Source organism: Gobio gobio, assembly GCF_949357685.1.
Source record: "Gobio gobio genome assembly, chromosome: 9".
NCBI classification, from domain to species: Eukaryota; Metazoa; Chordata; class Actinopteri; order Cypriniformes; family Gobionidae; genus Gobio; species Gobio gobio.
In genome coordinates, this window is record NC_137115.1 from 4,214,307 (window position 1) to 4,231,474 (window position 17,168).

At 36.6% G+C, this 17,168-nt stretch overlaps 1 protein-coding gene across 3 annotated transcripts in view; it reads left to right on the top strand.

Moving 5' to 3' along the window:
* The window catches only part of ltbp4 (latent transforming growth factor beta binding protein 4), a 121,842-nt gene extending 106,007 nt beyond the window's left edge, over positions 1–15,835 (top strand). For all 3 annotated transcript variants that reach the window (XM_079825954.1, XM_079825956.1, XM_079825955.1), the window contains 5 exons: positions 5,067–5,219; positions 8,012–8,306; positions 10,433–10,689; positions 13,620–13,769; positions 15,147–15,835. In XM_079825954.1, coding sequence (XP_079682080.1) covers positions 5,067–5,219; positions 8,012–8,306; positions 10,433–10,689; positions 13,620–13,769; positions 15,147–15,283 — 992 coding nt within the window. In that variant the 3' untranslated portion in view covers positions 15,284–15,835. The remainder of the gene's footprint in view (positions 1–5,066; positions 5,220–8,011; positions 8,307–10,432; positions 10,690–13,619; positions 13,770–15,146) is intronic.
* Positions 15,836–17,168: the final 1,333 nt, after the last annotated feature.

Sequence of the window (17,168 nt, forward strand, 5' to 3'; positions counted from 1 at the left end):
GCCAATGGAGGCCTTTCAGAGCCATCAGATTTACACTAAAATATCTTCATTTGTGTTCTGAAGATGAACAGAGGTCTGACGGGTGTCGAACGACATGAGGGGAAGTCATTAATGACAGAATTTTCATTTTTGGGTGAACTAACCCTTTAAACTCAAGTTTGCTATTTTATTTAGCGTATGAAAATATTTTTTTGTGTGAGATGGCCATGCGCCAACGTTCTGCTTCTGCAAAGAGCGCACTGACACGTTCTATAAATAATATGTTCAACGCGATTTTCATGTAATGTTATTCATGAATATGCATGTTTCATGTGGCTATTTGAAATAATTGAAATGTTAAAGTGGGTTATTTTGTATGTCCATATATCCACTCATGTTTTCATTCCAAGCGACTTTTATTGACAATAAACAGACTCATTGATCGCCTAAGTTGATCGCATTATTTTCCGTAACATAAGCTTATAGTTTAATAGTATAATGGTCAGACTGAGGACGCTTTTGCGTCCATTCCGTTTTCCTTTTTTAAACCAGAAATGAAATATGGAAACACGGTATCTTCTTTTTTTTTATTTTAACACTGATTAAAAGAATTAGCAGAATTAGGTAATTTTCCTAATACCTTATTATTAAAAAGAAAAATAATATAAATGATTTATAATTTTTTTTTTTTATGTGTAAATAAGCTCATTTTAATTTCTAGGGTTTATATAGGCTAGTCGATAAATTGGTAATTTTAAAGCTTGTTAATGATTTGTATTTAAACGAGAAACAAGCCAAAAAAAATTGGGCGGTTTTTGGCGAAGTTTTGGGCTGTGAAACCCTGCTGGCATCTGGCAACCCTGGATGCAAAAACACACAACGTCAACTTTTCTGCTAGTTCACAGTAAAAATGTGATGATCAGTTATGACGGAATGTGTTTTTACATTGCTTTAACTCATCTAAATAAGTTGGGTGATTTTCAACTTTTTTTTACCTATATATTAGGGGTGTAACAGTACACAAAACTGACGGTTCGGTACAGCAGTTTTAAAAAATTGCTTTTTATTTATTTTTTATTAAACAGGTTTACTGAAAAAATGGTGTTTGTCCTTAAATGAATTAAATTATAACTAAAAGTTTCTTAAAGATAATGCTGTAAACTATATAGCGAGCCCTTACTTGCACATTATTACTATAATATTAAAAGTTGACAACAGAGCCCAAACTATGAGCCTATATTCAGCTGATATTCATGTTTAGTTATAGGATAATCAACACTCAATTAAAGCTACACTGTGTAACTTTTTTAGTTTATTCTTAGCTAAAAACACTTAGTTCTTTCAAAAATATATGTGCTCATTAATGTATATTTACTTCTTTCAAGTAATAAAGTGTTCTCGTAATATGCCATTGAAAATACATACGGGTGAGGGTTCGAATGCGGGTCGCCATGTTGCCCCTCCATCTTGAAAGTACATTAGCCAAAGAGGGACATACCCGTAAATTCAAGCCTCGCCTTTGGCGTTTTAACACTCGATGGCTCCGTGTCCAATGTGGACGAGGTCGAGCTGGAAGCCATATTAATCTTGGACTAAATCAGCCACCGTAGGAGTTAAAACGAAATCGGAATTGAGAGGAAGAGAAACTAATATTCACTGGATGGTCATATACCTTTTCACCACTAGATGGGGGAAAATATCACACAGTGTAGCTTTAACACATTGTGTGCAAACATGTAAACTTCACATAAGGCAGTTTTTGCATTAACTCCTAAATCAATTATAAAATTATGTTTTTTCTCCAATTCGTTGTTGAAATATAATCTTAGTGACTGTCATTTTCATGACAGATTTATCTAAACATAGCAATAAATCAAGACTCTACTATTCTACTAACAGGTTAAGTAGAATTAATATATATATATATATATATATAGGCTAATATAGGTCATATATTTAGTGAAAGAGTTGATTTCTTTGGTGAATTAACAGCTGTGGACACTGAAGGACTTCTGAGGTAAATGATGCTGTGTGACATTGTTTACAAGCTGTTTGGCGTCTTTCCGCGATTGAAACACTGATTGAGCGATTACACGACATATAAAACGTTTCAGTAAGTGTTATCCTCAACATACCTTAACATATTAATTCATGTTTATTCTTCTGGAAGACACGCACTTATACAGTGATCAGTCACATTAAAGAGCGTCAAAACGGCATTTATCGTTTGAATTTCGTGATAAAATGGACTGAATACTTCATATGTTCGACTGGGAACTAGGATTGAAGTGTGTTCCGCGCTTAAAACAAACCGACTGTGAACTGTTAAAGATTGCATTTGGAAACGAAAGCCCTGTACAGAAACGGTTTGGTACGAATACGTGTACCTTTACACTCCTACTATATATATATATATTCACTTTTTTGATGTTATTCAAGATTCTATGGAAGCTTGTTTCAGCCACAGAATAAAACATAAAAAAGGTAATTGCGACTTTTTATCTCATAATTGGGACTTTTCCTCGCACTTATGTTTTTATATCACACAATTCTGACTTTATAACTCGCAATTGCGATTTTATATCTCTTAATTCGAAGAAAAAAAGTCTGAATTGTGAGATAAAAAGTCGCAATTAAACTTTTAAATTGTTTTATTCGGTGGTGGAAACGAGCTTCCATACTATCCAACACATTTGTTTAAAGTCAGTTTAATGTTATTTAAGTTGAAATGACTTAAACATCCAAGTTTATTCTGATTGTGCTTAAAAATTAATACAGTTAAGAAAATGTAATGGCCACTAGCATTTGATGCCAGCCCTGTAACTCTATTTATCTTATATATCTTTATATAGCAGAATAATATTTTATTTTTATTTTTAAATGAATGATAGCCTATGTTTAGAGTTTTTTCAACCAAAACCCACAGCCCTAGTGAAAAATAAATATACCAAAATATATTTGAAATACGTTTATTTTATGCTAAGTATACTACAAATACATTTATATAATATTAATACCTTGCAATTGTAATACTAAATTGGTACTTAAAGTCTACTAAACTTGAACAACTAATTTTGCACTTTAGTTATCTGAAAATAGTGCTGAGGTCCAACTAAAGATATACTTAAAGTGGACTTATAATGCCCCTTTTTACAAGATGTAATATAAGTCTCAGGCGTCCCCAGAATGTGTGTGTGAAGTTTCAGCTCAAAATACCCCACAGATCATTTATTATATCATGTTGTAAATGCCCATTTTTGAGTGGAAGGAAGAACATGCTGTTTTCATGCATGTATCTTTAAATGCAAATGAGCTGCTGCTCCGCCCCCTATCCAGAAGAGGGCGGAGCCTGTACAGCTTGCGCCTCAGATACTCCACCAAAAACTAAAACATCTCTATCGCGCGACATTGCAGTTCTTCATCATCATGAGAGTTTATGATCTGCATGCGTTTAAAGCCATATCTGTCTAAACTTCTGATATATGGTTTTCTGAGCGCACACACACACACACACACACACCCGAAGCACGCGCACAGAAAGCTGTGTGTCAGACGGAGAATCCCATGAGTATCAAACTAAGTTCTCTTTTTACGTCTTATTGCGCTTAAATTGTCAAAACTACACAAAGTTCACATTAAAGTTACATCGGTTATGTCTGTGAATGTAAACAGCAAGTAAAGACATCGCATGTGTGTATTAAATCTGTGTATTAAAGTGACATCAGCATAATATACAGTACCTCCTGCTATATCTGCTGTTAATATGAATCAAACAACAGAAGATCACTCACTGCTCTCGACTGAATAACTTTAGGAGCTTTAATATGAACACATTTCTTACTTGAATGCTCTGGCGATGAGATAAACATGGCGGACTGTGTACAGCTCACTGAGGGGAGGAGCTATGATAACAGGGCGGAGTCTGTCAGCAGTCGGGGGCGGGGCCTGTGTCACAAAAGATAAGATGAGAGAATTTGCAAACGGCTTATTCTGAGACACTGTTTATGATTTATGGGGATTAAAAAAGAGGAGCGGGTGGATTTCTACCATTATAGTGTGTTTTTGTGTACACACACTGACGACACACATGTATGTTCAAACACCATGAAAAAATTAATTTAGCATAATAGGTCCTCTTCAAGTATGTTTGATTCTGGTAAAATGGATGGCACTATTGCAAGTGAACTTTAGGTAGACTTTAAATATCTTGCAATTATAGACTGATAATAAGAAGCACTCCAAACAAGTTTAATTATAATATTTACATCAGTAAGTCTCAAGCGATATATGTCAGTAAATATGTTTATTGATCTGTAGTGTACTTAGTATGAAATAAATGTATTTTAAATAAAAAAATTTCACAAGGGATGTCATTCCGAATCCAAACAAATAAGCATTTAATTCATCTTCGAAACACAAATGAAGATATTTTGAATGAAACCGGAGAGATTTCTGTCCCTCCATTGAAAGTCTTATATATCTGTATGAATCGAGCTGTTTAATCCATAACTTATGAAGAGACTCAATGGCTTCTCTGTATATGATGAGCAGTTGTAATCTAGGCTTTTATTCACCCATAATCATTAATGATCTGTCACATATGGTGTTCAATGGGGACTTGGGGTTTAAAAGACAATTCATATTCAGTAATATTATCAATTAAATGCACAGTTTGAGCTGAATAATTTTGTCTTTTTAGAGCTGCATAACTGCTGAAATGTAATTTGTTTCAATATTTTATAACATTATTGTCCTGTTTTTATAAATGTGAAGCCGCTACATAAATCAATATGACTTGTCACACGTGATGTGCAACGACAAACCTTATGAGTTCTTGTGTAAGCGTAAACGTGCTTGTGTGATGCAAAATAGTGCTTCAGTTCCATTAAAAAGATCTTCATTTGTGTTTGGAAGATGAATGAAAGTCTGATGGGTTTGGAACAACATGAGGGCGAGTGAATGATGGGAGAATTTTCACTTTTGGATGAACTGTACCTTTAAGAATGCAAAGGAAAAATTGCTACCAGATGTGTAAAATGTCAACTTTTAATGTGTGTGTGCTGTCTTTCTCTCTCTGCTTTTCTCAGATGAGAGATTAAACTTCTGCTGGCGTCACGTGACAGCTAGTCTAGTGTGTCAGGTTCCTCTGTTAGGCTCTCAGCTGACCTTTACTGAGTGCTGCTGTTTGTTTGGGGAGGCTTGGGGTCTGCAGTGTGCCCTCTGCCCCCGCAGAGATGAAGGTATACACACACACACACACACACACACACACACACACACACACACACACACACACACACACACACTGGGGGGGGGTTTGTGAAATGTGGGGACATTCCATAGGCGTAATGGTTTTTATACCGTACAAACCGTATTTTCTATCCCCTTATACTGCCCCTGCCCCTAAACCTACCCATCACACACACACACACACACACACACACACACACACACACACACACACACACACACACACTACAGAGCCGGATTAACGCAAAGGCAAAATACTAGGCACGTGCCTAGGGCCCGATTGGCGTGATGGGGCCCAGACAGAGGGACAAAAAAAAAAAAAAAAAAATATATATATATATATATATATATATATATATATATATATATATATATATATATATATATATATATATATATATATATATATATATATATATATATATATAAAATTAAAATGTACAAATGTCCTATCTACAATTTATTTCAATATTTATTAATTAACCAAAAACAGTGACGATGTTTATCTTAACCATAGACTACATTACGTTACATTACGTCACATTAACGCCAGCCCATGACTGTATTTATTATAATCAGGTCAGAGCGGGACAACAAAGCTAGCAGGCAGATGTGTTTTGAGTAGGCGAACATTCAAGATGCTTTCGATGCGGCAAAACGTAAAAAGAAAAAAATGAAGAGGAACAAAAGAAGAGACAGCGGGAGCTTTACAGAAGTTTCTGTCGGGCAGCCGTCCGACAGCTGTTAACCTGCTCGAGTCAGCAGAGCCAAAGGCCGAGCCATGCCCGGAGACACGGCCCGGAGACACGGCCCGAAGACGCGGTGGAAGATGCGGCGGAAAATAAGTTAAACAACATTTCCGTGTCAAGTTTTATGCTGCGTTCACACCAAACGTGAATAGAGCGTCTGGCGCGAGTGATTTCAATGTTAAGTCAATGGGAAAGGCGCGTTTACGCGCGTCTGGAGGTCCCGCGCCGCGGAAGGCGCGTTGCGCGCGGAACGCAGCATTAAGTTACAAGAAAATCTAATTCTAAATGATAATAAAAGATAAAAACAAATGTAAAAAAAGAAATAAATCAATAAAAGAATAATGGCATGGCCCTACTTTATGATATAATAATCATGTATGGCTCCCATAATTGTACAAAGTCCTTTATTTTACTCTTGGAGATATAAGTCAGCCTTTCCAGTCCAATGCACTCTGAAAGTTCTTTTATCCATTGTTTTATAGAAGGTGCTTCCATGCTCTTCCAGTTCATAGCAATGGCTCTTCTGGCATGTAACAATCCACAGTCCAATAGACTAGTGTGTTTCTTTGTTTGTGAGAAACCTGTAGGATATATTCCCAGTACACAAAGTTTGGCACACTGTGGTATTTTAAGATAAAACCGTTCTGACAAACAGTTTATGACATCCTTCCAGAACTTCTGTATATCAGAACATTCCCATAGACAGTGAATTAGAGTTCCTTTATAATTTTGGCATTTTGTACATATATCAGGAATATTGCTAGACATATGATTGAGTTTTTCAGGTGTTATATAAACCCTTGTCAACCATTTATACTGTAATAATTTAAGCCGCGTGTTTATGATTTGTTTTTGCGCCTTTAAACATGCTTCAGTCCATTCAAATTCCTCTATTTATTCTTGAATGGCTTTCCTCCATGCGTTTAATTTGTCTACAGCAGACTCTTTAGAGTTAGACATTATAATATTTTGACAATTGGCCCTTTTCACCTCTTTTTTTCAATTATTTCCTCAATTAATGACAGTTTGGGAATGTACATAATATCTGTAGACCTGGAAGACATAAAACTTTTAAGCTGTGAATATTTAACAAAAAAAATGTTTTGAGGGAATCTGGTGTTTATCACACAATTCTTGAAATGTAAGAAGTATACCATCCATATACAAGTCTTTAATAGTCTGAATACCTTTAGTTTTCCATAGTTTAAATCCTCCATCCTTATATCTATTATTATTTATTGTTAGACAGTTTCTAAATGGTCTTGATGAATGTGAAGGGGTCATGTTTGCCTTCTTGTTCTTAATTACAACATTTATAAATGTTGTAAGCTATTGCATTTTACAGAAAATCTTAATTAAATGTGTTGATTAAATGTAAACAGCAAATAAGATAAACTTATTTGCTCTGTTTACATAGTTTACTGATACCTATTGGTTATTTACTGGTGCTACTGCCTTAACAATGACACTCCCAGTGGATGAGGATAATTTAATAGCATTTAATAGAGCCATGTAATGACGTATAAATAATGAATATCAAAAAATAGTCTGATTGACTGTTTAATATACAACACAACCAATTTGTAACCAAAGACTAGGCTATGTAAAATGTGAATTCACTTTTATTAGTAACTTTGGTAAGTTTCAGATTTCAATTCATAAATAACATCGATGGAGGGGGGCCCAAAAAATGCAGCCTGCCTAGTGTAGTCCATTTATTTAATCCGGCTCTGCACGCACACGCACACACACACACACACACACACACACACACACACACACACACACACACACACACACACACACACACACACACACACACACACACACACACACACACACACACACACACACACACACACACACACACACACACACACACACACACACACACACACACACACACACACACACACACACACACACACACACACACACACACACACACACACACACACACACACACACACACACACACACACATTAAGTTTGGCTCTTTAACTCACTGGTATGTGTTTTTGACTGCTGGTTAGAGGCCTATGAGGCTCTGTGTAATGAGCTGGGTCCTCCTCCTTACTCCCCTGGTTATTACGAGCGCTTCGGCCCAGGGAGAGGAGGAGGAGGAGGAGGAGGAGGAGAAGGAGGATACCTCCCACCTTACGGTCCCCCTGTGTACCCCGAGGCCCAGCCGGGACGCCCAGACTACATGCCAACTGATTATGACGACTACAGCCCTGTGGGAGCAGGTGGAAGGAGGTCTGGGCTGAGAGGAAGAACGCCCGGTTCATACGGGCTCCCAGACGCCCCCTACAGGCCCCCGGCCACAGGGTGAGGGTCATCTGAACATTACACTACTAACAACATTCTCTTGTGAAAAGTGCGGTTAATGGTTCTGAATGTGCATGTGTAGTGTACATCCAAGTATATTTAAAAAAAAGCTGTACTTTATTAGTAATTAAATATAAGGTGCACTTGAAGAGAGTTCACTTTCATGACTGTTACATGCAGAAAATATGATATTAATGTACTCTCTTTAAGAACAATTAAGTGTACTTTCATGAATATGTTTGAAAAGTGCACTTTGCAATAATGTAAAATTAATTGTTTTACTTTAAAGTACACTTAAAATCAGTATGCTTTAATAATCTTTTTGCATATAACATTTATAGTTTAATATATTGAATACTTTATCATTACAAATGTATTTAAATACATAACACACACGTTTCAATAGATCTATTTTAGTTTGTCATAAATGCTCTCAGTGTATTCAACAATTTAACCATATTTAAAAGACAATAGATTTTGATTTTGAAATGACATATAAAGATGTACTGGGTCAAAGAACACTCTAAAGTTCAACTAATTGCATTTAATATTAATTTATCATTTAAATGTAAAATTAAGGACCCACTTTATATTAGGTGGCCTTAACTACTATGTACTAACATTTTAATTAATCATTTGATACAATGCACTTATTGTGTACATACATGTTTTTACATTGTACTTACATTTTTAAATATACCTGCATGTAATTACATCTGTAATTAATTTCTGTAGTTACATTTGTAATTACACAGTTGACACTTCCCTTACACCTAACCCTACCCTTAAACTTACCCATACCAGCACACCTGTCCCTAACCCTACCCTTAAACTTACCCATACCACCACACCTGTCCCTAACCCTACCCTTAACTTACCCACACCTCCACACCTGTCCCTAACCCTACCCTTAAACTTACCCATACCAGCACACCTGTCCCTAACCCTACCCTTAAACTTACCCATACCACCACACCTGTCCCTAACCCTACCCTTAAACTTACCCACACCACCACACCTGTCCCTAACCCTACCCTTAAACTTACCCATACCACCACACCTGTCCCTAACCCTACCCTTAAACTTACCCATACCACCACACCTGTCCCTAACCCTACCCTTAAACTTACCCACACCACCACACCTGTCCCTAACCCTACCCTTAAACTTACCCATACCACCACACCTGTCCCTAACACTACCCTTAAACTTACCCATACCACCACACCTGTCCCTAACCCTACCCTTAAACTTACCCATACCACCACACCTGTCCCTAACCCTACCCTTAAACTTACCCACACCGCCACACCTGTCCCTAACCCTACCCTTAAACTTACCCATACCACCACACCTGTCCCTAACACTACCCTTAAACTTACCCATACCACCACACCTGTCCCTAACTTTACCCTTAAACTTACCCATACCACCACACCTGTCCCTAACTTTACCCTTAAACTTACCCATACCACCACACCTGTCCCTAACTTTACCCTTAAACTTACCCATACCACCACACCTGTCCCTAACACTACCCTTAAACTTACCCATACCACCACACCTGTCCCTAACACTACCCTTAAACTTACCCATACCACCACACCTGTCCCTAACACTACCCTTAAACTTACCCATACCACCACACCTGTCCCTAACCCTACCCTTAAACTTACATACACACCACACCTGTCCCTAACCCTACCCTTAAACTTACATACACACCACACCTGTCCCTAACCCTACCCTTAAACTTACATACACACCACACCTGTCCCTAACTCTACCCTTAAACTTACATACACACCACACCTGTCCCTAACTCTACCCTTAAACTTACATACACACCACACCTGTCCCTAACTCTACCCGTATCCCACCTCAATATCAGCAAAGTGTTTTGCAATACAATTTGAACACAGTAAGTATATTGTACTTATTTTTTGATGTAAGTACATAGTACTTAAGGCCACCTAATATAAAGTGGGGCCAAAATAATACTATAATAAAATGTAAGTGTCCGGAAACATTATGTTCAGTTCACATTATTTCCATAATAAATACTCTTTATAAAAGTATGCCAAAGTTTCACAAGCTGTGTGTAATTCTCCTCAACTCATTTCCAGTGGAAGTCATTACTATGAGGATGAGGATGATTATGAAACGGCTCCCGGCCCTCCCTTCGGTATCCCGGATCCTCGCGGCGAGCGGACGTTTGATGCGCGACCCCTGCCGCCCCGTACAGGCGGACGCCCGCTGAGTTTGGCCCCCCTTCCAGAAAACTCCCCGTACAGCGAGGCCGAGGAGGAGGAGTCATGGAGAGCCCCGCCCCCTTTCCCAATGTTTCCTGACAGACGGGAGGGACCACAAAGAGTCTATGAGCGTGAGTCTGAAATATTCAGTGTGGTTTTTAGCCACATGGACCATCATAATCCTTGAAAAAGAAGCACACTTTACCATACTTTGAAATGATGCAGATACAGAAATTATTTAGTTAAGTGTGAAATGAATGTAATGTCTTCAGACACTTATATAACATTATGTATAATATTTTTTAATGTAAGTTAAATGCAATCATCTGACGTTAAGAATGATTTTGACTCGCTTAAGTAGGACTTAAAGTACATATTTGTATGTCATTTCATAATTACTTGTATTGTCTTTGAACTATGGTTAAAGTTGCTGCTGAATGTACTGACGAGCATTTGTGGTAAACTAAAATATACTTAAATGTCATTTCTATTAAACCTTGTATGTGGGGCCCATATTTAAATATTTTCAATATATTTGTATTTACACTAGTGCTGTCAAATCGACTAATCGCATCTAACATAAAAGTTTGTGTTTACATAATATATGTGTGTGTGTGTGTATATATATATATATATATATATATATATATATATATATATATATATATATATATATATATATATATATATATATATATATATATATATATATATGGGCCTATTGTATATGTGTCTGTGTGTATATTCTGTATATACATGTATACACATATTTATACATATATACTATACACCCACCTAGACATACATGATATATGATATATAAATGTAATAATATATATACAGACACACACACACATAGACATATATGATAATATATATATATATATATATATATATATATACACACACACACACACACACACACACACACACACACACACATATATTATGTAAACACAAACTTTTATGTTAGATGCAATTAATCGCACTAGTTTAAACATTTGTAATGATGAAGTAGCAATTTAGTACATTTAAAATATATTAACTAAATGTAGTATCAAATAACAATACATTTAAAACCATAATCAAGTGCTTTATATGTGCTTTAGTGTGTTAGTCAACACATCACAATAAGATTAAAATAATGATTTAAAATGTGCTTTAAAGTAAAACTTTTAATTATTACTAAGTGCACTTAAGTGTGTTAAATAACAAAGAAAGTGTATCTTTTTAAGTGCACTTAAGTGTGTTAAATAACAAAGAAAGTGCATCTCTTTAAGTGCACTTAAGTGTGTTAAATAACAAAGAAAGTGTATCTCTTTAAGTGCACTTAATTGTGTTAAATAACAAAGAAAGTGTATCTTTTTAAGTGCACTTAAGTGTGTTAAATAACAAAGAAAGTGCATCTCTTTAAGTGCACTTAAGTGTGTTAAATAACACAGAAAGTGTATCTCTTTAAGTGCACTTGAGTGGCCTTTTATTTCAAATCATATTATCTGTACAGTTTTTTTAAGTACACTCAAGTACATATTCAGAAATGGCACACTTATTTTACAGTCCTGTTTTGCATGAACATACTATATACTTATTATAGTAATTACAATAACTGGGTAATAACTTGGTATTAACCCTGAACCCACCCCTAAACCTAACCTAACTCATGTAGTTACCTTATAATAACCAGTACTATCTTGATAAGTACACTCAAAAAAAAAAACTTTCACTGTTGTTGGTTGCACTCAAATCCTCCTTGTTCACATTACTTAAAAACTCATGTAACTACACGAACTTACATTTACTGAGTTGTTTCGACTAAAAATGAGTATTGTCAGCTTTACTTAATGAGTGTTTGTTCGGTCAACTTAACATTGCTGAGTGAAACGAACAAACTGGGCAGTGGATCTGTAGTTCCCAGCATGCTTTGCAAGGGACTGCATTAGGAGAGTCAATTTAGGGATTAAAGTGTTATGTTTTTCGGTAAAGATGTTTTTAGTTTATGTTCGTGTTTAATGTTCATTTATGTTGGACATTTAGAGGAGTTTCTGGTGGCACTCATATGCACACATTTATTGGATGGAATTCAATTAAATTGAGTTTGTCCAATTAGTTATTTTTGCATTTTGCTTTTCTAAAAATATGTGTGTTGTTATTAGGGCTGCGAAATATCTCGAAATTATTGAAATATCGCAAATGTACATATCGGAATATGCATATCGCAAGGGTACGCAATATCTGAATGATTTTAATAGGCTACTTCAACATTGTGAAAAGTTTACGTTTTAGGTTGACGCATATAGCAGAGAATAGACTGAGCACACGACTGTTACTTATGAGACTTGCTTGATGTCAAAAAGAGTTATTAAACACAATAACTTGCAAAAAACAACTCCTTGCAGTCTCGCGCTGTCTGACACACACACACACACACACACCGAAACGTGCGCACAAGCCATTCTTTTTTTCTTGTTACACACTCGAACTGTCAAATACACACACAGTTGTGTCAAAATGGCTGTCTTGATGAGTATTCATGTAAACACAGTCGGTTATGCTTTAAGTGAAAGATATCGGTTGGGGAAAGAAATCGATTTCACACACTTAAAGCAATATCATATCACATATCGAATATCACATTATTTAACAAGGATAACACATTTTTCTTCAATATCGCACAGCCCTAGTTGTTATTTAATAGTTTTTCACTTACACTTGTACAGCAAATAGTTAATTTAATAAGGTAAATGAAATCGATAAATGTGTTCACCTAACATAATAAACTTTTATAAATGTAACATGATAACATTAGTAAGTAAACTGCATATATAAATATTACGCAACAGTGACAAATTCAAATGCTTTGTATTTACTCACAGAAATTTTGTCAGCTTTACTTTTGACTTTCTTTTGGAACCACTCGATGCTGCTTTTTTAAGTAAATTCAGCAAGTCATTTTTTGAGCATACGCTGAAAGTGCAAACCGTAAAATAAAGTGCAACCAAAACATCTTGTAGATCTCAGTATAAGAGCAAAGAAGAAGCTGTGACTGGTGTGTGTGTTTTAGGGAGATACTCCTCCTACGGCAGTCTGAGTTCAGAGGAGTGTGGCATCGTCCACGGCTGTGAAAATGGCCGCTGTATCCGCGTGGAGGAAGGCTACACCTGCGACTGCTACGACGGCTATCGGCTCGACATCACTACCATGACCTGCATAGGTATCAGCCCCTTTTTACACTCGCGCTTTTATTCAAAAACAGCCGTTTCATTCGGCAACGCCACTAGAGGAAGCAATTCAAGATGCATCTGGGGGTAACGCATTACAAGTAACTTGAGTTACCTAATAATAATACTTTTTCCAAGTAACTAGTAAAGTAACGCATTACTTTTCAAATTTACAACTAAATATCTGAGTTACTTTTTCACATTAATTTGACTGACAGCTCTCCTGCTCATGTTGAGAAAATAAGTGCAGAGGTGTGTGTGTGTGTGTGTGTGTGTGTGTGTGTGTGTGTGTGTGTGTGTGTGTGTGTGTGTGTGTGTGTGTGTGTGTGTGTGTGTGTGTGTATGAACATGATGGTTATTGTAGTTCTAGACTAAATGTGAGCATTTATTTATCTCACTTGCACAATAAAGATTCTGTACTCCTCAAAATGAATACAATCAGTCAAATGCAAAATCAGTACTATGCAAACCTCCAATAATTAAATGTTAAATAAAACAACTATTTGTATGCATAATCAACCTTTATATTTAATTTACCAATGTCTTGCTGCTGACCTTTGATGATGAAAATTACTAGATTTTTTGTTTTTATTGGTAAAACTTTTTTCTCCTGCGTCCTATTCTTCCATTATCCAGAGCTGCGCCCTCTAGTGTTCATGCGGGAATCTGCATTTTTACCTCAGCCTGGGGCTTATTATTTACATTTTGGTGTGAAGAGGTCTTTACCGTTGCACAAAAATATAACTTTTTTGTTATAAACAAAAACAAGCCCAGCCCAGGTGAGTAACGCAAAAGTAACGTAACGCATTACTTTTCTTAAAGCTACACTGTGATATTTTCCCCCATCTAGCGGTTAAAAGGTATATGACCATCCAGTGAATATTAGTTTCTCTTCCTCTCAATTCCGATTTCGTTTTAACTCCTACGGTGGCTGATTTAGTCCAAGATTAAAATGGCTTCCAGTTCGACCTCGTCCACATTCGACACGGTGCCATCGAGTGTTAAAACGCCAAAGGCGAAGCTTGAATTCACGGGTATGTCCCTCTTTGGCTAATGTACTTTCAAGATGGAGGGGCAACATGGCGACCGGCATTCGAACCCCTCACCCGTATGTGTTTTCAATGGCATTTTATAAACTTACAAGAATACTTTATTACTTGAAAGAAGTAAATATACATTAATGAGCACATATATTTTTGAAAGAACTAAGTGTTTTTAGCTAAGAATAAACTAAAAAAGTTATACAGTGTTGCTTTTAAAAGTAACTAAGTAACTCAATTAGTTAATTTTTAATGGAGTAACGCAATATTGTAATGCATTACTTTTCAAAGTAATTTTCCCCAACACTGCCTGTGTGTGTTTGCCTGCAGATGTGGATGAGTGTGAGGACGAAGACACACTCGACTGCATTAACGCTCGCTGCGTGAACACGGAGGGCTCGTACAGGTGTGTGTGTCTCAGGGGTTTCATCATGTCCCGAAGACCCAACCACTGCATCCTTGCTTGATCACAGTGTCCAAGCTGGACTCCAGCAACTTAGAGACTTTTCCCGCCACATTGCTGTAAATTGTTTATGACTTTAATGACCTGTGTGTATATCCAACAGTCCAACGCTGAAGCTTTACACGTCGCACACACACACACACACACACACACACACAAACGATGTTAAACGTACATGACCTGATCTTTTTCATTGAACCGAATGTCTGTCATAACACAAAACCACATAAACTAGTGAGTTCATATTTATACATCCATATCAATGAAGGCAACTCCATGTATACTATATATGAATATATTTACATGAATTATTTTTGTGTCATATAACTGTCCGAGAATCTCACCGTGTTACGATTTGATACTGTAAAATCAGTTTTCTTTTGTCTGTAACAGAATGCACTGTATCTGTGGGGGAAATGCAGTCCTGTGAGTTTTTACACAACTGCTATTGTACAGTTTTAAGACATCTCAGATGTTTGTTACATATTTTTATGTGTACGTTTTTTGATATCTTCTCTGACGAAGGAGTTTGAAAATATATTTGCACACATTCCGATTTATCGCAAAGTGTCATTTTTGTTGCTCAGCTTCCTGAAAACGAACCAGGCTTGTACTTAGAGGATAATATGGCCCCACTTTATATTAGGTGGCCTTAACTACTATGTACTTACATCAAAACATAAGTATAATGTACTTACTGTGTTCAAATTGTATTGCAAAACACCTTTGCTGATATTGAGGTGGGATACGGGTAGGGTTAGGGACAGGTGTGGTTGTATTGGTAAGTTTAAGGGAAGGGTTTTACAAATGTAAGTACAATGTAAAGACATGTATGTACACAATAAGTGCATTGTATCAAATGATAAATTAAAATGTTAGTACATAGTAGTTAAGGCCACTAATATAAAGTGGGTCCGATAATATTCTTTAGTGTGTAATGTTGCTGTCTGAGCATGAAAAAGCTCTGCAAAGTTATTCTCTATATCAGTTGCCAAGTTTACATCCACTTTTTCCACTGTTTTGTTATAGACAAAGTGAATATGTGTTAAAAAAAGATTGCGCTGTTTCCATCCAATAATAGAGGGAGTGCATTGACGTCACTTTCCCGCCGGACTGAGTGGCAGAAGAGCTGCTGCATGACTGTTTTTTATTTTTTTATACTGTTCTCTGAGGTCAACTTATGAAGTTTGCGTGGTTTTTACATTCAGAAACATCATAATGAATCAGTAATAGGCTACTTTCTGCCCTGGTTTTGAGGCTCTCTCCTGGAACGCTCTGTTTTGATGGGCGTGCCGCACTGAAGACTTGGACGTAAACGCCCACTGCTATGATTGGATAAGCTTTGCATATTTAATGAGCTTCGGCTCCCCCGTGAGGCAATGTTTTGAAAGCGTGTGGGAAAACGACAACCGGAATGAATCGTCCCACAGGGCTCGCAAAGTGTCTTCATCAAACAAACACAGTGATTCATCTCTCATCCACCCGCGATTGATTGGAATGTTATTTTTATATTACTTGGCCCGCCCGATCGGTGGATATAACGCAAACTGTACACACACACACACAAGTACGTTGCAGACAGCATGATCAAAACTTCCCCGATTGTATTTTTCCTTCAAATATCTAGTCAAGAGATTGAACGTACATCAAGAAAGGAATGTTATTTCACTATTTAAGATGATACGTATTTGTAGCCCGTCTGGAAAACACAGCTCTGGGTCGTTGGGCTTTGCGAGCCCTGTGACAGCGTGCTAAGGTATGTTCAGTTAGACACATACACATAATCAATAGATATCAAACGATCTGTAACAATGCAATACTATCACATAAAAAAAAAACATGTTTTACTCAAATCTGTCTGCAAATCCAGTCTCTTGTTTACAAACGAA